The sequence below is a fragment of the Nicotiana tabacum genome, chromosome 23 (assembly GCF_000715075.1).
Source record: "Nicotiana tabacum cultivar K326 chromosome 23, ASM71507v2, whole genome shotgun sequence".
In the NCBI taxonomy this organism is placed as follows: domain Eukaryota; kingdom Viridiplantae; phylum Streptophyta; class Magnoliopsida; order Solanales; family Solanaceae; genus Nicotiana; species Nicotiana tabacum.
In genome coordinates, this window is record NC_134102.1 from 64,632,911 (window position 1) to 64,652,112 (window position 19,202).

At 39.9% G+C, this 19,202-nt stretch overlaps 1 protein-coding gene across 2 annotated transcripts; it reads right to left on the reverse strand.

Annotated features, from left to right (window-relative positions):
• Positions 1-837: 837 nt before the first annotated feature.
• Positions 838-5,900, reverse strand: LOC107830644 (uncharacterized). 2 transcript variants are annotated; one of them, XM_016658268.2, is made up of 7 exons: positions 5,739-5,900; positions 5,560-5,649; positions 5,301-5,358; positions 4,328-4,431; positions 1,595-1,714; positions 1,442-1,512; positions 838-1,352 (listed from the first exon to the last, which is right to left on the reverse strand). In XM_016658268.2, the coding sequence occupies exons 1-7, from the start codon at positions 5,844-5,846 to the stop codon at positions 1,103-1,105; spliced, it is 801 nt and encodes a 266-aa protein (XP_016513754.1). In that variant the 5' UTR covers positions 5,847-5,900; the 3' UTR covers positions 838-1,102. The 2 variants fall into 2 exon arrangements, with proteins under 2 accessions (XP_016513754.1, XP_016513753.1); XM_016658267.2 differs by having other exon boundaries at positions 4,328-4,448; positions 5,301-5,455; positions 5,739-5,898.
• Between the last annotated feature and the right edge of the window lie 13,302 nt (positions 5,901-19,202).

Consider the following 19,202-nt stretch of genomic DNA (forward strand, 5'->3'; position numbering starts at 1 on the left):
CAAAGAGAGAATAAAAAAACAAAAAATGACATAAAAACTGAATTTGAGGAAAAGAAGATAAATGCAAATGATGCTACGACAGCTCCTTTAAACCTATAGGTGGAAATCAAGATTATTTATATAGATGTGATTGGCTTTGGTAAGTCAATATTGACAAACTTATGGAACGTAGAAGTAATGTTTTTGGAAACGTGCAACTGTACCAATTGTAAAATTCTTGACATCGTTTAATTTCAATAGATGATGCATCAGGAACATCTAATTTGAATTGGGAACTAGCATTGAGAAGGCATCCGAAAACCTTTATCTGATTGACAGTTATTTGAATGCACCATATATATTAGCTTAAGTGATTCATAAGTTAAATGGTTAGCATTTATCAGTTCCCAAAATCAAGAATCGAGATACTAGAACGTGGACACAATTTCACGTATAGAGCATTCTATGAAATTTTCTCAATATTAGACGCAAAAGAACAAGAGAACATTCATTTAGAAAGATGATGTAACATCAATCTACAATTGTTTCAGTCTTGGAGAGTTGCATTCTCGTGAAGTCCCAAGAAGAGTAGGTGAAGGGTCAAATGGTGTCAATTATATCTGAGAGATCAAGCAACAAACAGGATCCGATGGTAGCGCGTCCGACCCAACGTGAATCGAACTCTTATGGTTTATTCTTTATCATTTCCTGCCAGGAGTGATTTTCCATTGCCAGAATTCTATCTCCATGGATGTTTCATTTTTGACAAACCCGGAAAAGTCTAGCACACTTTTGTTTATGTACTGTTTCGTATGGAAGAGCTAATTTAGACCTTTTTATGTGAGCAAAGAACCTTCATATCATCAAGCTAATGTCTTGCGTATACCTATCACAAGTTGAATATATCACGATCCTTACAAACACGCAAAACAAATCCCCTAAACACTGGTTTTAAGAGCACACAACTACAATGCATATCCTAACACTGACTACTGAAGCTGTCAGAGGAATTAGGATACTACACCTGTGAGGAAGTTTATGGCATGTTAAAGGTTTAAATCAAGCTGCCAATATCCCCTTTAATAAGAACACTGAGCAACTAATTTTGTTAAGCAAGAACTTCCTATGTATCATTTGCACCGTCATCATCAACCTCTGGCTTAACAAAGAATTCAATATATGCAATACGGCTGGGTTGCTGATAGCCAGCAGAATCAATATGTGGTTGAGGCATTACTGGTTTTGCAACTGAGACCAGATGCTGAACTTTGAGCATTCCCCCTCTCCCAATGGTCAGCTTACTTCCTCGATTATCCCGGATGACACTGCTGGGTATGTTTGAGGTTGTAGCACAGAGAAATTTGTATTTATACCTGTCCATGTCAGGAACTGGATCAGATCATACAGTCTAGCACAAATGTAAAGCATTTGGCTTATCATTTCTTTCTGTTAGGAGAGGAACCTGTGAGAGACTTGACGATCACAATGAAATGCAACCAGAAGATCAGTGTTCGCATAACACATTAAGTCTATCTACAAAACAGATGAATTAAAAACATAAGAGGGCAGAGAATATGAGAAGAGAATGCTACTAAAACATCAAGTCAAGCGCTACCTGTAAGTCACCATGACCTTCACCTCTAAAGGTAACTGATGGTGGTGTAGGCTGTAGGAGTAGATGAATGCTTGATCCTGGCCACTCAAGGTCATCTATGGCTTCCTTTAGAGCTGCAGACTATCAATTGAACCAATGACATGGTGATTATTAGCTCAACAGTAAAGGATGGTTGAGACTTCAAGCAATCACAATTCTTTTTGCGCTAACCACTTTGTAACACTGTAAAGGACGAAGAACACATTTTGTGTATGAATTCACAACACTTTACACTTACAAAAACATGAAGCTAACTTCCAATAGATGCTTAAGCTCAACTCATGCGACTTGAAGTACCAGCAAGCTAACACTCGACTGTTAACTATTAAAAGTTAATTCTGACGACCTCTTATTTCTTTGGAATAAAGGGAACGAGAGACAAAATCTATGAAATTTCTGAACTTTTCTTTTTGATTGTTGCTTTACCAGTTAGAAGCATAAGGAGGAAAAACACAAGTTTTACTTCGGAATAACTTTTTTTAACTACAAAAGGAGGGAAGAATATAACTTCACTTCCCTCCCCAAGTCCCTTTGAACCAAACTCAGGAAATAAAAATGATCTCCTTCACTTCCTCTTCTATTTCCTTCCCATTATTATCCTCCCCTCCTTTCTGAAGTAACCCTAAAGAGAGAATATGGAGAGGAAACTAGATGAACAGAGCACTACCCTGCATTTGTTGATTGCTCCTGCAAATGACCTGAGTCACTGACAAAATTAGTCAAAATGGAAAACACCGCTTTTGAACCCAAGCACAAAATTTTGTTTTTGGGCATGGCTCGTTCGTTTCAGTATCAGGGACAAAATGTTTACATTAATAGCAAAAATTTAGGTTATATTGCCAGATGCAGGACAAGAGTGGGTTGCTCTAGTGGTGAGCACCCTCCACTTCCAACCAAGAGGTTGTGAATTCGAGTCACCCCAAGAGCAAGGTGGGGAGTTCTTGGAGGGAGGGAGCCGAGGGTCTATCGGAAACAGCCTCTCTACCCCAGGGTAGGGGTAAGGTCTGCGTACACACTACCCTCCCCAGACCCCACTAGTGGGATTATACTGGGTTGTTGTTGTTGCCAGATGCAGCCTCCTGAAAGAAGCATAGACGGAGACAGATAACTTCTCTTTTACACTGCTCTCTAACCAAACTATGGGAAGATACTAAACCTAACTTCCAAATTTAAAGGGCTATAGAGCAAGGAACTGGAAATGGGGTTAGTTTAATAGTGTATGCACTAGCACACTGAGCTTCCGTCATACTTATGTCTATTTGGGTGTTCACAACTTGACATTGCTGGAGAAGTTAAATCCTAGACAAATGCAAAGAAACTTCTCACTCCAAATTTATTTAATGTCCTCTTTGCCTTGGCCATCTGCAGTCAATTAAACATAATGGCTTTTTGACATGGAATTTTAAAAGCTAATAGTTTCTGATTCTACCAACAGGAAGACATCTTAGATTGATACAACAACAACAACAAACCCAGTGTAATCGCACAAATAGGAGTCTGGGGAGGGTAGTATGTACGCAGCCTTACCCCTACCTTATGCAGGTAGAGAGGTTGTTTCCGGTAGACCCTTGGCTCCAAGCAAGCATGCAAATCACAACAGTATAGAGAAGAAATACAGTAGTGTAAAAATCAGGAAAGCATTAACAACAGCAAGGAGGTAGAGCAACCAAAACACAGGCAATACCAAGTAGTAACAGAATTTTAAGCATATGGAAATACTAAAATAAGCAACTACTACTGGAAGGAAAAGGAAGATGTGCACATCTTAGATTTATCTTTCCACAAAATAAATAACAGAGAATTTATTAACCTTTTTTACCACTTCAAAAAAACCTTGCATTCAAGACCTTACAGAAACCAAAATCAGCAACAAACTCCCTACTTACGGCATACAAATCATATAGTGAACTAGTCCTCATGCAACAAAAGAGGCGTGTGTTCCATATCAAAGCATTAGGATTGCTATAACCCAATCTATCACAATTCAAAAATATGGATGAGCAACCGCCTAAAATGTTTTCGGACATTTGAAAAGTTTCCTCGTAGAAGTCTCCCTTGGACCTTTTCTCAAATGATAAAAGAATAGAACACAAATGAACTAGTTCCAACTGTACCGTCTTGGAAGAAAGAAAGGACTTTGCTTGAATACAAAACCAGACCTTAAAAAGTAAAAGACCTTTTCTATTTGTCAGCTCTAAAGAAATCCATTAAAGAAACTGAAGCAAGCTTTATACCAAACATCAACGGGGACAGCCTACAACCAGATTCACTCATTTAGCTAGATATATCACTAATCTGATAGATAGCATTGATTCCCAGAGACTAAAGAGAGGAAGAACTGCAGAAGTCTCAACTTTCAATGAATATGAGGAAACAATCGAGTTCCTCCAATTGACTAATATATATTCTTCAATCCATCCTGTCTAGTATGAGCACATAATTAGGAAAATAACAACTAGTACGATTGAATCAATATAATTATATGTCAACTAGAGTCATAAATACAAAGAAATCACGAAAGGACATACAGAGAGCAATATTTAATAAGAAAATTTTATGTTACTCAAGGTCCAAAAGCATATACTATGTGCATAAGATGTGAAGCATACAGACACATGCTTTTTGTAGAGCTGGTTATCAGCAACGACTGATACCAGGATCTACTCTGTAGTTGCTGCCGAAGGGAAATTTTACCTTCACGGTAAAACTGAGAGGAGTGCTTCCAGCAGGTTCAAAATTGTAGTCCCATGATATTGTATCAGGAATCCTTGTTCTGATTTCCGCGTAAGTACAAGCACCTGAAGAGTCAACAGACCTAACCTTGGAATTAGGAAATAGGTTACAAAACTTTAAAGCTAACCAATGGCGCTTATCCAGTGAGAGAAAACATGGGAATAAGCAGAATGTGCCTAAAGATAAAGTGGTTTTGTTTTGAAGATTCCACATAACTCCTCTATCAGTCAATGCATGGATAACACTTTATAACAAAACTTGTAGATGTGATTCATTAACATTGATTTAAATGGCAAAACTACTCAATTACTAAGACATTGACAACTTCCATTTCACTTTATCTCTTTATTGAGGTCTTTCTAGACTTCCACTCAATAAAAGGCAGATGTATACAAAGGAAAAAACAGCGTTCTCTAGAAAGCCATGCACATAAATGGAAAAGAGACTTGTTCTGTCACTAATTCACGTTTATGCTAATTAAAATGCCAAGTAATTTGATATGACCTTGAGACCAAAGGTGTATCCAACATATAAGCAGTGCACTCAGGACTCACTGTGTCATACTCGAATTATTATAAATGTAAATACAAATTTAAAGAACTTTAAAAGTATGTATTATATTAAGAAGTCCACCATCATCTTCAAATTTTAGATCTACCCTGTTGGAGACACCTGGAAAGTGGGGGGAAGATGCTTTTGTTTTTCCTTGCTTCAGTTCCATTTTCTCCCCTCTTCTTCGTCTTTTGGGTGCTAAGTAGGTCTTAATTCACTATGTCAACCTTCCGAATTTTACTCTATCTAGTAAATTAACAATGCATTTGAAAAAAACCCTAGCAAACCATTTTGCATTTTCAAACAAGCATAATAAAACTGCCAACTTTCAAAAGCTATTGGACAACCTAATTAGAGAGAGCGAGGCTCGGAGAATAATTACTTGAGAAGAAGTTGCATATCAGGACCAGGATAGCATATTTCAATAGCACTTGAATGTCCTGGAACCGAAAACGTATTCAAGCAATCAACAAATAAACCTAAGCTCACTCCGAAACGCGGCCTCCCTTCTGCGCTATATTCATAACGAACAAATAACTACACAAAAAGAAAACCTAATTCCGCATCAGAAAAAAACTAAAAATTTCACATAACTTAAACAGGTAGTACAAAATACGGAGACAAGATAGAAATTTCAAAACCTCTCGTTGCAAGTAAACTTTGGCCTGAAGACAAGCGGTTTCCTCAACAATTAACACTATGCCGTGTTCCGAAAGCTCCACAACTGCATCCTGATGGTGTTGTTGGCAATTAGTGATACCAAATTGGAAAGTTAGGAGTATTTTAAAAAAGTTAATAATGGGAGTGGGGAAGAAGGAACCTGGTGGCGTTTCCAGCGGACGGAGGTGAGGGCGTCGACGACGCCTTGAACCTTGTCAAGTTGGCACACTAGATCGGGAGATTCCGGCTCAATCGCCGACGAGCTCATTTCTTTTCTCTTCTTTTCCCGCCAAACTGGAACAACTGGGCCGGATCAAATCATTATAAAGGGCGAAGTCTCCGGTAGCCACTTTAAAATATATTCATAATTTATCATTTATTTAAAGATTAGCTAATTCATCCAAACTTCAAGATTAAAAATCTTAAATTTTTGAGCTGTTAATTTGGAATTCAGGACATAAGATTCAAATTTCTGAGCATAATTTTTAAACTTTTGGACACAATACCTTGAAGTTTGAACTTTGAGGTTTAAATTTCATGACAGTGTGTTTTGAAGTTTGAGCGAATCGGTTAATCTTTAAATGTATTATAAACTATTGATATATTTTAAACTGAATGCTTAAGAGTGGCTATCTTGATGTCATTTCCACCCTTATAAACCTCCTCTTTTTGGTCTTATAACAAAAAGGTGTTTTAGACTTGAAAATTGAAATCATAGTACTAGTATAGCACAGTAATATAATTTTCAATCATAGTACTAATATAGCACAGTAATATTGTTTTATTAATGCGTTGGTAGTCCTTGTTAATTTATTTGTAAAATTTCATCTCAAACAAATTTTTATCTTTCAAAAGGAGAGCACAATGTAAAGAACATGTGACATGATCATAAATAAATAAAAAATCATATCACCTTTAAAGGTTATCAAGCGAACATCCTTTGCTAAAAAGTTATACCGTATATATAAATCAAATATTACTTAATATGGTTATATGTTATATTTTGAACACTATTAATATAGTTGAGTGAGGCAGTCCAGTGGTCTAGGATATTCAAAGTGAGGTAATGCTCACGGATTCAAATTCCTGTCTAAATATTTGCTCATTTTGTTTGCCAAAACTAAACGAATTCAAATTCCTATCTAAATATTTGCTCATTTTGTGTGCCAAAACTAAACGAAGACCACATTATGTGTAAAAATAAATAACTAATCTTAAAAGTAGTTTTTAAATTTAAAGTTTTTTCTTAAATAAATTTTATAATTTTTAAAGTCAAGCTCTACAAAAATTTCTTCAACAAAAGTTCTTTTCATACTACAAACTCTTCCTTTTGTTTTATGCTTACTTTTATCAATAAAATTTCTATTGTTATCTTTTTCTAAATGTTAGTTTTGATGTATAAAATTATTGTTCTATTACAAGTATTTTTATTGTTTAGCAAGATATAGCGTAGTTCGATTCAAAATTTTGGTTATTGATCTTTTTGGATGCATATTAAGTTATTGACTTTTTTGAAATTTGAACACCCTTGACCAAATTCCTGGCTATGTCATTGTCAAACTAGTAAATCCTATCTATACTAACAAAGATTTATGCGGCGAGCTCCAAGAACTAACAATATATACTATATGAGCACTCATTAGAGTCTTAAGGGCATATTGGAACACCCAAATAAAGAGTGCAATACATCGTATATTTCGACATGAAAGCTTATATTTATAAATATCGAACATAGTATGATATCTGCTACGGAGCAAAATTAGAAAATGTTCCACAATATGGCTTATTACAACCATTACTCGTATCCTCTTAAGCTTGGGATGATGTAGAAATGGACATCTTAGAAATATTAGTTATATCTGAGAACTATATTTTTATTGTTCCGGATAAACTCACCAGTTATGTACATTTAATCTCTCTAAACATCTATTCATAGGTCTCATGGTTGCACATATTTTTTCCAAAGAGGTGTATAAGCTACATGGTACATTCACCTCAAATATATATTCATTTTAAATCATACTTTCAAATAAATGGGAACTATCCGTATCTAACTATCTAGGTACTACTTGCCCATGCCCGATATTCCAAAATATGATGGTACCTGGGATCTTCGTGATCACATCATAACGTATACAACTGGAATCAACGGAAACGACCTCACAAAGGAAGAGATGTGATCGGTGCTCGTCAAAAAATTTGGGGAGACACTTACAAAAGGGGCTCTAACCTGGTATTTTTATTTACCCAAACATTCTACTAGTTCTTTTGCTGAACTTGTAGATGCTTTCATCAAAACTCATTTGGGAGCAAAAAAGGTGAAAAAGCAAGTGGATGATATTTTCAAAATTATACAAGGGAGGACAGAGTCACTCTGGGCCTTCATTGACAGAGAGAAAGGATATTGCTCTCGGAAGTTGAAGACAATTTGGCGACTATGGAATTCACTAGGAATCTGAACCCGGATAATTTAGAGGCTTCGCGAAGACTAAAGGAAAGCCTCCGAGAATTCCTTGCAAAGATATGGAACTATGTGTACTATTGATGCAACACAAAGCTCCGGATAGAAGAAGACATCTCGATACTCCCAGATTCAAAGCAAGAGATACCCACAAATATGATTGCCGATCGGGAGGAACTCGCAGGCAAGCGGGATCCCAGAATATAGCACGGACCGTACCCCAGGACCATGAATTGTTAGATTGATTAGCGACTAAGGCATACATGTGATGACAAGAACTCTGACTGAAGGAATGAACCACCCATGCACCGGCCTAGAAAAGAACCAGAGATGTCCAAAGTCAACGATTATCACTCCAGGCCAAAACTAGTTGACTATGGCTTCGGTGTGAACGTGACGGAGTTAGTAGCGGCACTCAAGGATATGGGTGATAAAGTAAGATAGCCAAAAGCGATAAAGTGTGGTCCAAGCAAGTGAAGCCAGGAATTCTGGTGTGAATTCCATAATGATCACGACTACAAAACTTTGGATTGCGGACTTTTTCGAGGCGAAGTAGATCATTTACTCAAGGAGAGATACTTAATGGAACTCTTCAGTAAAAAGGCGAATTTATCATACATGAAAAACCAGATCAAGGAGGAATCACCGAAGATTCCTACTCCTAACCGGATAGTCAATGTTATCTTCAGAAGAGAAGAAATAAATAGAGTTACCTGCACGACGGCAAAGAAATTTACAAAAATGTCTATTTCTCACGAGAAGCACACTCGGCAGACACTAACTATAGAGAGCCTAATATTTGATGACAAGAATACGGACGGGTTGACCATACCACACAACGATACCCTGGTAATTACTTTAAGAAATTTTGACAGTGACTTGAGAAGAGTTTTGATTGACCTAGGAAGTTCAACCAATATCATCCAGTCGCAGATGGTCGAAGAAATGGAGCTCACGGGTCGGTCATGACTGCTCTCGGGGTTCAACAACTTCAATGAGATGACTTGTGGAGAAGTGACGTTGGTGACCAATTCCAAGGGGGTAACCAAGGATACCCCATTCTAGGTTGTGGCAGAAGATATGTCTTACAACACCATACTAAGGAGTCCATGGATTCACGAGATGGACGCAGTACCTTCAACTTTGTACCAGGTGATAAAATTCCCGTCCAAATAGGGGATACGACAAATCCGAGGAAACAAAGGGCATCCCGAGAGGCCAATTCAATTGCCACCACAAACAGTATCTCCAAAGAGGAAACTGGCAAATAGTAACTACAACAACGAGAAGGCAAGAATGCCGCTAACGCTGCTGGAACAGGCCCTCCTCCGGACAGAATCGTCGAGCCCGAGGAAAATGATATTTCTCCACCGATAGTGGAGGAATAGAATAAGTTATTTTCTTTATTCATTGGCCAGAAAGGAAGGTCTACATCGGCTCGAGATTAACTCCTGAGCAAAGTGTAAGTTAATTAAAATTCTGCAAGCTAATTCGGAATGTTTGCCTAGTCTCATGCAGATATGAAAGGCATCCCGATGGATATCATGGTGCACAAACTGATCATGGATCCAAACCATCAACCTATGAAGCAGAAGAAAAGAAATATTAGGCTCTAACGAGCCTGAGCGACAGAGGAAGAAGACACCAAGCTGCTCAACAATGGCTTTATCCGTGAAGTAAAACACCTGGAATGGCTGGCAAACATCTTGGTAGTGCCCAAAAAGAAAGGAAAATGGAAAGTTTGTATCGACTACAAAGACCTGAACAAAGCATGCCCAAAGGATTGCTTTCCCGTACCAAATATCGACCAACTCATAGGTTCCACAGCTGGTCATGAATTATTGATCTTTTTGGATGCATATTAAGTTATTGACTTTTTTGAAGTTTGAACACCCTTGACCAAATTCCTGGCTATGTCATTGTCAAACTAGTAAATCCTATCTATACTAACAAAGATTTATGCGGCTAGCTCCAAGAACTAACAATATATACTATATGAGCACTCATTAGAGTCTTAAGGGCATATTGGAACACCCAAATAAAGAGTGCAATACATCGTATATTTCGACATGAAAGCTTATATTTATAAATATCGAACATAGTATGATATCTGCTACGGAGCAAAATTAGAAAATGTTCCACAATATGGCTTATTACAACCATTACCCGTATCCTCTTAAGCTTGGGATGATGTAGAAATGGACATCTTAGAAATATTAGTTATATCTGAGAACTATATTTTTATTGTTCCGGATAAACTTACCAGTTATGTACATTTAATCTCTCTAAACATCTATTCATAGGTCTCATGGTTGCACATATTTTTTCCAAAGAGGTGTATAAGCTACATGGTACATTCACCTCAAATATATATTCATTTTAAATCATACTTTCAAATAAATGGGAACTATCCGTATCTAACTATCTAGGTACTACTTGCCCATGCCCGATATTCCAAAATATGATGGTACCTGGGATCTTCGTGATCACATCATAACGTATACAACTGGAATCAACGGAAACGACCTCACAAAGGAAGAGATGTGATCGGTGCTCGTCAAAAAATTTGGGGAGACACTTACAAAAGGGGCTCTAACCTGGTATTTTTATTTACCCAAACATTCTACTAGTTCTTTTGCTGAACTTGTAGATGCTTTCATCAAAACTCATTTGGGAGCAAAAAAGGTGAAAAAGCAAGTGGATGATATTTTCAAAATTATACAAGGGAGGACAGAGTCACTCTGGGCCTTCATTGACAGAGAGAAAGGATATTGCTCCCGGAAGTTGAAGACAATTGGGCGACTATGGAATTCACTAGGAATCTGAACCCGGATAATTTAGAGGCTTCGCGAAGACTAAAGGAAAGCCTCCGAGAATTCCTTGCAAAGATATGGAACTATGTGTACCATTGATGCAACACAAAGCTCCGGATAGAAGAAGACATCTCGATACTCCCAGATTCAAAGCAAGAGATACCCACAGATATGATTGCCGATCGGGAGGAACTCGCAGGCAAGCGGGATCCCAGAATATGGCACGGACCGTACCCCAGGCCCATGAATTGTTAGATTGATTAGCGACTAAGGCATACATATGATGACAAGAACTCCGACTGAAGGAATGAACCACCCATGTACCGGCCTAGAAAAGAACCAGAGATGTCCAAAGTCAACGATTATCACTCCAGGCCAAAACTAGTTGACTATGGCTTCGGTGTGAACGTGACGGAGTTAGTAGCGGCACTCAAGGATATGGGTGATAAAGTAAGATAGCCAAAAGCGATAACGTCTGATCCAAGCAAGTGAAGCCAGGAATTCTGGTGTGAATTCCATAATGATCACGACCACAAGACTTTGGATTGCAGACTTTTTCGAGGCGAAGTAGATCGTTTACTCAAGGAGAGATACTTAACGGACTTCTTCAGTAAAAAGGCGAATTTATCATACATGAAAAACCAGATCAAGGAGGAATCACCAAAGATTCCGACTCCTAAACGGATAGTCAATGTTATCTTCGGAAGAGAAGAAATAAATAGAGTTACCTGCACGGCGGTAAAGAAATTTACAAAAATGTCTATTTCTCATGAGAAGCGAACTCGGCAGACACTAACTATAGAGAGCCTAATATTTGATGACAAGAATGCGGACGGGTTGACCATACCACACAACGACACGCTGGTAATTACTTTAAGAAATTTTGACAGTGACTTGAGAAGAGATTTGATTGACCCAGGAAGTTCAACCAATATCATCCAGTCGCAGGTGGTCGAAGAAATGGAGCTCACGGGTTGGTCATGACTGCTCTCGGGGTTCAACAACTTCAATGAGATGACTTGTAGAGAAGTGACGTTGGTGACCAATTCCAGGGGGTAACCAAGGATACCCCATTCTAGGTTGTGGCAGGAGATATGTCTTACAACACCATACTAAGGAGTCCATGGATTCACGAGATGGACGCAGTACCTTCAACTTTGCACCAGGTGATAAAATTCCCGTCCAAATAGGGGATATGACAAATCCGAGGGAACAAAGGGCATCCCGAGAGGCCAATTCAATTGCCACCACAAACAGTATCTCCAAAGAGGAAACTGGCAAATAGTAACTACAACAACGGGAAGGCAAGAATGCAGCTAACGCTACTGGAACAGGCCCTCCTCCGGACAGAATCATTGAGCTCGAGGAAAATGACGTTTCTCCACCGACAGTGGAGGAATAGAAGAAGTTATTTTCTTTATTCATTGGCCGGAAAGGAAGGTCTACATCGGCTCGAGATTAACTCCTGAGCAAAGTGTAAGTTAATTAAAATTCTGCAAGCTAATTCGGAATGTTTTCCTAGTCTCATGCAGATATGAAAGGCATCCCGATGGATATCATGGTGCACAAACTGAATATGGATCCAAACCATCAACCTATGAAACAGAAGAAAAGAAATATTAGGCTCTAACGAGCCTGAGCGACAGAGGAAGACGTCACCAAGCTGCTCAACAATGGCTTTATCCGTGAAGTAAAACACCTGGAATGGCTGGCAAACATCTTGGTAGTGCCCAAAAAGAAAGGAAAATGGAAAGTTTGTATGGACTACAAAGACCTGAACAAAGCATGCCCAAAGGATTGCTTTCCCGTACCAAATATCGACCAACTCATAGGTTCCACAGCTGGTCATGAATTATTGATCTTTTTGGATGCATATTCGGGATACAACCAGATCAAAATGGACTCAGAGGACCAAGAAAAAACTTTGTTTATTACCGACAGGGGGAACCTACTGCTACGCTGGAGCCACGTACCAGATATTAGTCACTTGAAAGTTCCAAGTCTATATTGGCAGATCTACAAAAGTATAAATTGATGATATGTTAGTAAAATCAGTTCGAGCTGACGAGCATCTAACACACTTGAAGTAAGCCTTCAAAGTCCTTCAAAAATATAACATGAAACTCAACTTAGAAAAGTGTGCCTTCGGAGTCGAATCAAGTAAGTTCCTTGGCTTTTTGATTTCGAATAGAGGTATAAAAGCTAACCCTATACAGATCAAAGAAATTGAAAATATACCCCCAAATGCTAACAACTCAGAAGGAGGTGATGAGACTGACCAGAAAGATAGCGGCGCTTGGGCGATTCATATCCCGCTCCTCCGAGAGGTGCCACAAAATCTTTGCGGTCCTAACAAAGAACAAAAATTTTGAATGGGCTATCGAATACCAACATACGTTGTGAGAGCAAAAAAGGTACTTGTCCAACCCGCCTCTTTTGTCGAAACTCGAATCGGGAGAGCTACTCTTGGTTTACTTGGTTGTGGCGAAAACTATTGTAAGTGTTGTATTGGTTCGAGAAAACAAAGGTACACAATCTCCTATTTATTATGTAAGCAGAGAATTAGTAGACGTCAAAACTAGGTATCCACATTTAGAAAAACTTGCATTAACACTCATAATAATTGCACGGAAATTGAGACTATACTTTCAATATCATCTTATTTCAATGGTCTCTATTTTCCCTCTAAGAAGTATTCTCCATAAGCCAGAACTCTCTGGGCGACTAGCCAAATGAGCAGTCGAAATAAGCGTGTACGATATCACGTACCAGCCCCGAACCACTATAAAATTACAAGTCCTGGCGGACTTCGTTGCCGATTTTAGTGCTAATATACTCCTCGAGGCGGAGAAGGAGACGTTAATAGCTTTCGAGGTCGTCTCAAGGACCTGGACCCTTTATATAGATGGTTCATCTAATTTGAAAGGGTCCGTGCTTGAGATATTAGTCATCACGTCGATTGGTGAGACAGTCCAAGAGTCGATTAAATGCCCTTTAATAACTAACAACGAAGCCGAGTATGAAGCTGTTGTTGCAGGACTCGGGACTTACGTAGCTCGAGAAACCCAGATGCAGCAATACCTCGCAAGGGTGACTCAGCTTCTGAGCCAGTTTCAAGAATGGAAGGCGACATAGATACCCCGAGAGGAGAACCCTAAAGGAGATGCGCTAGCCAACCTAGGGTCAGTTGCCGACATCTCCAACTACGGGGCAAGCTTTGTCATCCACTTATTACGTTCGACCCTCGATCATATTCACGAAGAGGTAAATGCCACTAACTTGATTAAAAATTGGTACAATGACTTCATTGATTATTTGCAGAAAGGCATTGTACCCGAAGATAAGAAGTCCACTCGACAACTCAGGGTTCGGGCGGCAAGATATTGCCTCGTCAAAGGATGTTTGTATCGAAGAACCTTTAACGGTCCCCTTGCCAAATGTTTGGGACTGATAGATATAGACTATGTGCTAAGAGAAGTACATGAAGGACATTGAGGAAACCATTCCGGAGATAGGCCGCTAGTTAGGAAACTGATCAAAGCAGGGTACTACTAGCCCCGTATGGAACACGATGCTACTGACTTTGTCAAAACATGTGATAAATGCCAACGATTCTCACACCGACTGCACCAGCCGACCAAACCATTACATTCCATATTATCCCCTTGGCCATTCATAAAATGGGGGATGGACGTAGTGGGGCCCCTACCACAAGCTGCAGGACAAGTAAGATTCTTACTTGTATTAATTGATTACTTTTCCAAATACATAGAAGCATGTGCTTACTAACAAATCCGAGAGAAGGAGTGATCGACTTCGTATGGAGGAATATCATATGTAGATTCGGTGTACCAAAGGAAATTACATGCGATAATGGACCACAGTTCATAAGAGCCAAAGTTACCAAGTTTTTTGAAGATTGGAAAATCAAAAGAATCAATTGCACACCCTATCACCCCGGATCTAACGAACAAGCCGAATCTTCAAACAAAGTTCTGCTAGGTTATTTAAAAAAAGGTTAGAAGCAGCAAAATGCAAGTGGCCAGAGGAATTGCCTAGAGTATTATGGGCTTACCACACAACGGCAAAGTCGAGCACCAGAGAGACTCCCGTTTCCCTAGTGTACAGGTCTGTAGCGCTAATTTTGATTGAAATTGGGGAACCGAGCCTAAGGTTCGAACATGCAACTGGAGACTCAAACGACAAAGCAGTCGCATGTAGTCTGGACTTGGTCGAATGATGAAGGCAGATGGCTTTGGTATGTATGGACACACAAAAGTAACGAATCAAAAAATATCACAGCAAGAAAGTTAACCTACAGTGTTTCAAGGTACGCGACTATGTACTCTGAAGTGTGTTTGCAGCAGCCCAAGAGCTGAAATTTGGAAAGTTGGGTCCGAACTTGAAGGACCCTACAGAATCACCGAAATAACGCACAAGGGATCGTAAAACCTTGAAGAAATGGATTGCAAGCAAGTAAAGGCAAATTGGAATGCAGCACATCTCAAACTATTCTACTTTTAGAGTCCGTGATTTTTTTTTCTCTATCTCTTTCAACTTATCTTTTGAATTTGTTATTTTATACTAACATTCGTATATGATAGGCAATAAACCAGCCCGACATGGATGATGACCCCACCGACCTTTCCGGTATAACCAATGAACCTCTATAGTTCTACGCCAAGGTCGAATAGACTGATAATAAAAGGTCCCAGGTACCGTCTTCATCTAAAGAATACTCCCCTAATCTCCCAACTTCCTTGTGTAGGAATTTGACCATCGGAAGAAATCGCTGGCACTGAATGACATTCCAGTATTCGATCTTCATTCCTCAAACCCGAACATTGCGAGGGGGATGGGGGAATAACACCATGTACAGGGTTCATACGTGAATATCAAGAACGAAGAGAACCTCAAAAGGTCGGGAAAAAGCAATCGTAAGCTCTCAAGACAAAACGGAAGGCCAATGGCCCCAAAGTTCGGAAAAGCCTCAAAGGTGTATCGCAGCCGGACGAACGAAGACCCCAAAATAAAAAGCAAGCAGCATTCTTAGAAATAAGTTGCCTCAAAAGAGAGGCACATCTGTAAATTTAAATTAGCATAAGACATCTTTGATCGTATTGCTGAAAATGCACCAAATACGAGAAACGTATCAAAGTCATTATCCTGTTTGAATAAATGAAGTTCTATTTATTTTAAGAACTTATGTTTTGCTCTTGAATTTTTAATATTCTTTATGATAAACATTCCAAATAAGCATGAGATAGAGGCCATTCCTATGAAAATAACTTTCATCACTAAGTCACAATTAATGATGATTACTCATAGAGCAATGACTCTAAGAAGTCTCCGAGACCAAACAAGAATTAAAAATTTCGACAGAAATGAAATAGGAACAATCAAATTTGCAAGAAAGACATATGCATATGAACATATTTTATTCATGTACAAAAAGGGCCCCGAAAGCGGAAAGTGCAAGAAAGAGCCTAAGAAGAACTACAGACTCGGACTACGGTCGGGGGCTTGAGAAGTGGACGTAAGAAGAGTATTCGTGTCATCATTAGCTATCGGGGGAGTAGAGAAGTCAGGATCAACATCTTCACCCTCTTCATCTTAATCATTGAGGCCCTCCTCATTCAAATCAGTACTTAGACCTTACATTTCAGGGGAACAAATGCCAAGCAGTACCCGACACAATCTCCTTGGCCATGGCCACATCGAACCGAAACTTTTTTAGGGCCCCCGAGGAGAGGGCAACAATCCGTTTTAAAAATTGTAGAAGGATAGAGGAATGAGCATGATAACTTAGAAAATGCGAGTACAAAAAGAAAGTTGGTCATAATGTAGTTTACCTTGGCGGCTTCATGGACTCCATTTGAGCCCACTCGTTTTGATTCAACAACTTGGGGAGTTGTACAACCATTGGCCTGAGATCCATGAAGATGTCGGCACCACCAGGCAGGAAGAGACTGATAACCCTCAGGTCATTAATAGTTGGGTGTGACAAACCGCCCAAAGCCTGAATTAGCACCTCAAAAGCATCCTTCAAGGGCACCATCTCATCCATGGATTGCTCTGCGTTCAAAGGTCGACCTTCTGGACTCCGAGGGAGGGGGAGAGACAACCATCCCTACCTCAATTTGGATGGGTTTCCCGACTAGTAGTCCCTTTTCTGGGATAAACTCTACCACCTCCTCAAGCCTTAAGGCCATGGGATGAGGGGCATCTTTGTTAGATTTGACCGTGATGGGCTCGGATGGGACTGACCTTTCTTCTTCAACCCTAGGGCGAGCCATTCTTCTTTTGGAAACCCGCGACCTTCGGTGGATGATGGGGAGGGAGTGTGCTGAGGAAAGACCACTATCGTCTCCTCCTGGCACTTGGGGGAGTAGCTCCTAAAGCAGCCTGGTGGCTTCAGCCACAGAGGGAAGACCTACCGGGGCTTGTCAAGGGACTCTCTTCTTGAGCCCAACCCTACGAGAATATCATTTATGTCAGCAAGGAATGAAATGACAATTTCAAAAGGAAAATACTCACATCAAGAGAAGAGGCTCACCGTGGTATAACGCTCGGATGCCACCAAGCATGACAACAATTAACTTCCAAGTCCTCGAGCAATTATTTGAAACCTACAAGATCTTTGACACCTAATCCTTAATGTCGGGCACCCTCTCAAGAGGCGCCACAACAGCTGCAAAGTTCCAAAAAAATGAATGTCAAAAAAGGATTCAAAACCAAAATAAAGTAAGTACAATTCGCGCTCTTACGATTATTGTTCCATATTTATAGAAACCAAATCTTGTTGTTTGTGCAAAAGGAACTTAGTTGGAGCAAACAAGTATCTTTCGAACCACCAACTTTCAAAGTCGTCCCCGCGGTCCGAGATGAGGGCCTTCGAGCCTCGTTGCATCATGTTAATCAATCCCCCTCAATAGATCTTGGGGGAATACAAATGGAGAAAATGCTGGTAATTTAAAGTTACACCGGCCTTTTTGGTTAGGTAGCAGAGACACATAATGATCCTCTAGATCTAAGGATCGATTTGTGCCAAGCCCAATTTATACCGGATACATATTTTTCTAAACACTCCATCAACGGGAAGGGAAAATCCCATAGAGAAAGGATATGTGGTGATAAACAAGTATCCGGGATGATGACTTGTTAACCTTTCGCCCCCACGGGAAAGATCAAGGACAAGGTCCGTCCGATCCTCCTATCAGTAATTACTCCAAACTCGGAGAAGGATTTCACTAGTGATAATAGTGGGGTAGTTAAAAACAGGGGCATTCCGATCACCCCCCCTCCAGTCTTTTACGTAACGATAAAGTCGTCATTTTTCAACTCCATGTGGATGATATCAGAGACCGTCCTCTTTGGCTGAGAAGCCAAATCCACCTTTTTGGTGGTCCTTCTCCTTTCTGGCAGTGGTGGAGCGGTACACACCACCGTCTTTTCTATACCGACATTCTGTAAAGCTTCCTCCTGCTCATCAGAAGGAGAGCCAGATGGCCATGGTTCTAAAGAATGCTAATTTTGGGAGTCCATTAGGCGAAAATGAAACTTGGTTTCTAAAGAAAGTGTTTAAGTTGGGAAGAAGAGGACAATTGAAATTCAGAAAAAATTTCGAGCCTTGAAGACTAAAAGGGATGAGAGAACAACCAACGAGCCGTCCTCCTCCTTTTATACTTGTCCAAACAGTACATCCCAGAAGGCGATTACAATCGGGTGCGAACATGTGTCGTTTGCATTAAATGGTCGCGACATCAAACGTCAAGTACTTGAAAGGACGCCTGACAGAATGGAACGTCTTTTTAAGTTCTCCCTCCCGAGAAATATCGAACCTAACCCGAAAGATACAAATACCGAACACTCTCCAATGCTGAGTCAATGTTGTATGAACATCGCATGTCACTCCATGCGTATGCTCTCTCCGAGACTGCGATAAGAACCTTCGAGGCTTGGAGAGGCACAATTAATGCGATTGAGAATCACAATTTGTCACAAAAAGATTAAAGGCAGAAGTACTCTTCATATAATTAAAGCAAGGTTCATTACACAACTGAGTATAACCTCAAATGAAACAAACACAAAAGAATGAAAGAAGCACAACTTAGCCAACCAGGCAACGCCTTAAAGCTCCTATGCACTACAATGATGCCCTCAATGGTCCCCACCTGGGGCCTGCAGAGCACGGGATCATCCCAAGGGGTTGAAGGGGTAGTACATAAACTCTAAGGTTCTTTGCCGCCTCCCTCCGAAGGGCTAGCAAATCCCTCATTCCTCTGGAATCCCCCTCCAAAAGGGGCCATGTTTAGATAAAATTCCGCTTCATCCACGTCTCGTCTTATCT

Coding starts and splice junctions, on each gene's coding strand:
- LOC107830644 (XM_016658267.2), bottom strand. CDS start 5,846: ATGAGCTCGTCGGCGATTGAGCCGGAATCTCCCGATCTAGTGTGCCAA. Junction 5,650..5,738: donor TCCGCTGGAAACGCCACCAG/GTTCCTTCTTCC, acceptor CAACACCATCAG/GATGCAGTTGTGGAGCTTTC. Junction 1,513..1,594: donor AAGGTCATGGTGACTTACAG/GTAGCGCTTGAC, acceptor TCTGTTTTGTAG/ATAGACTTAATGTGTTATGC.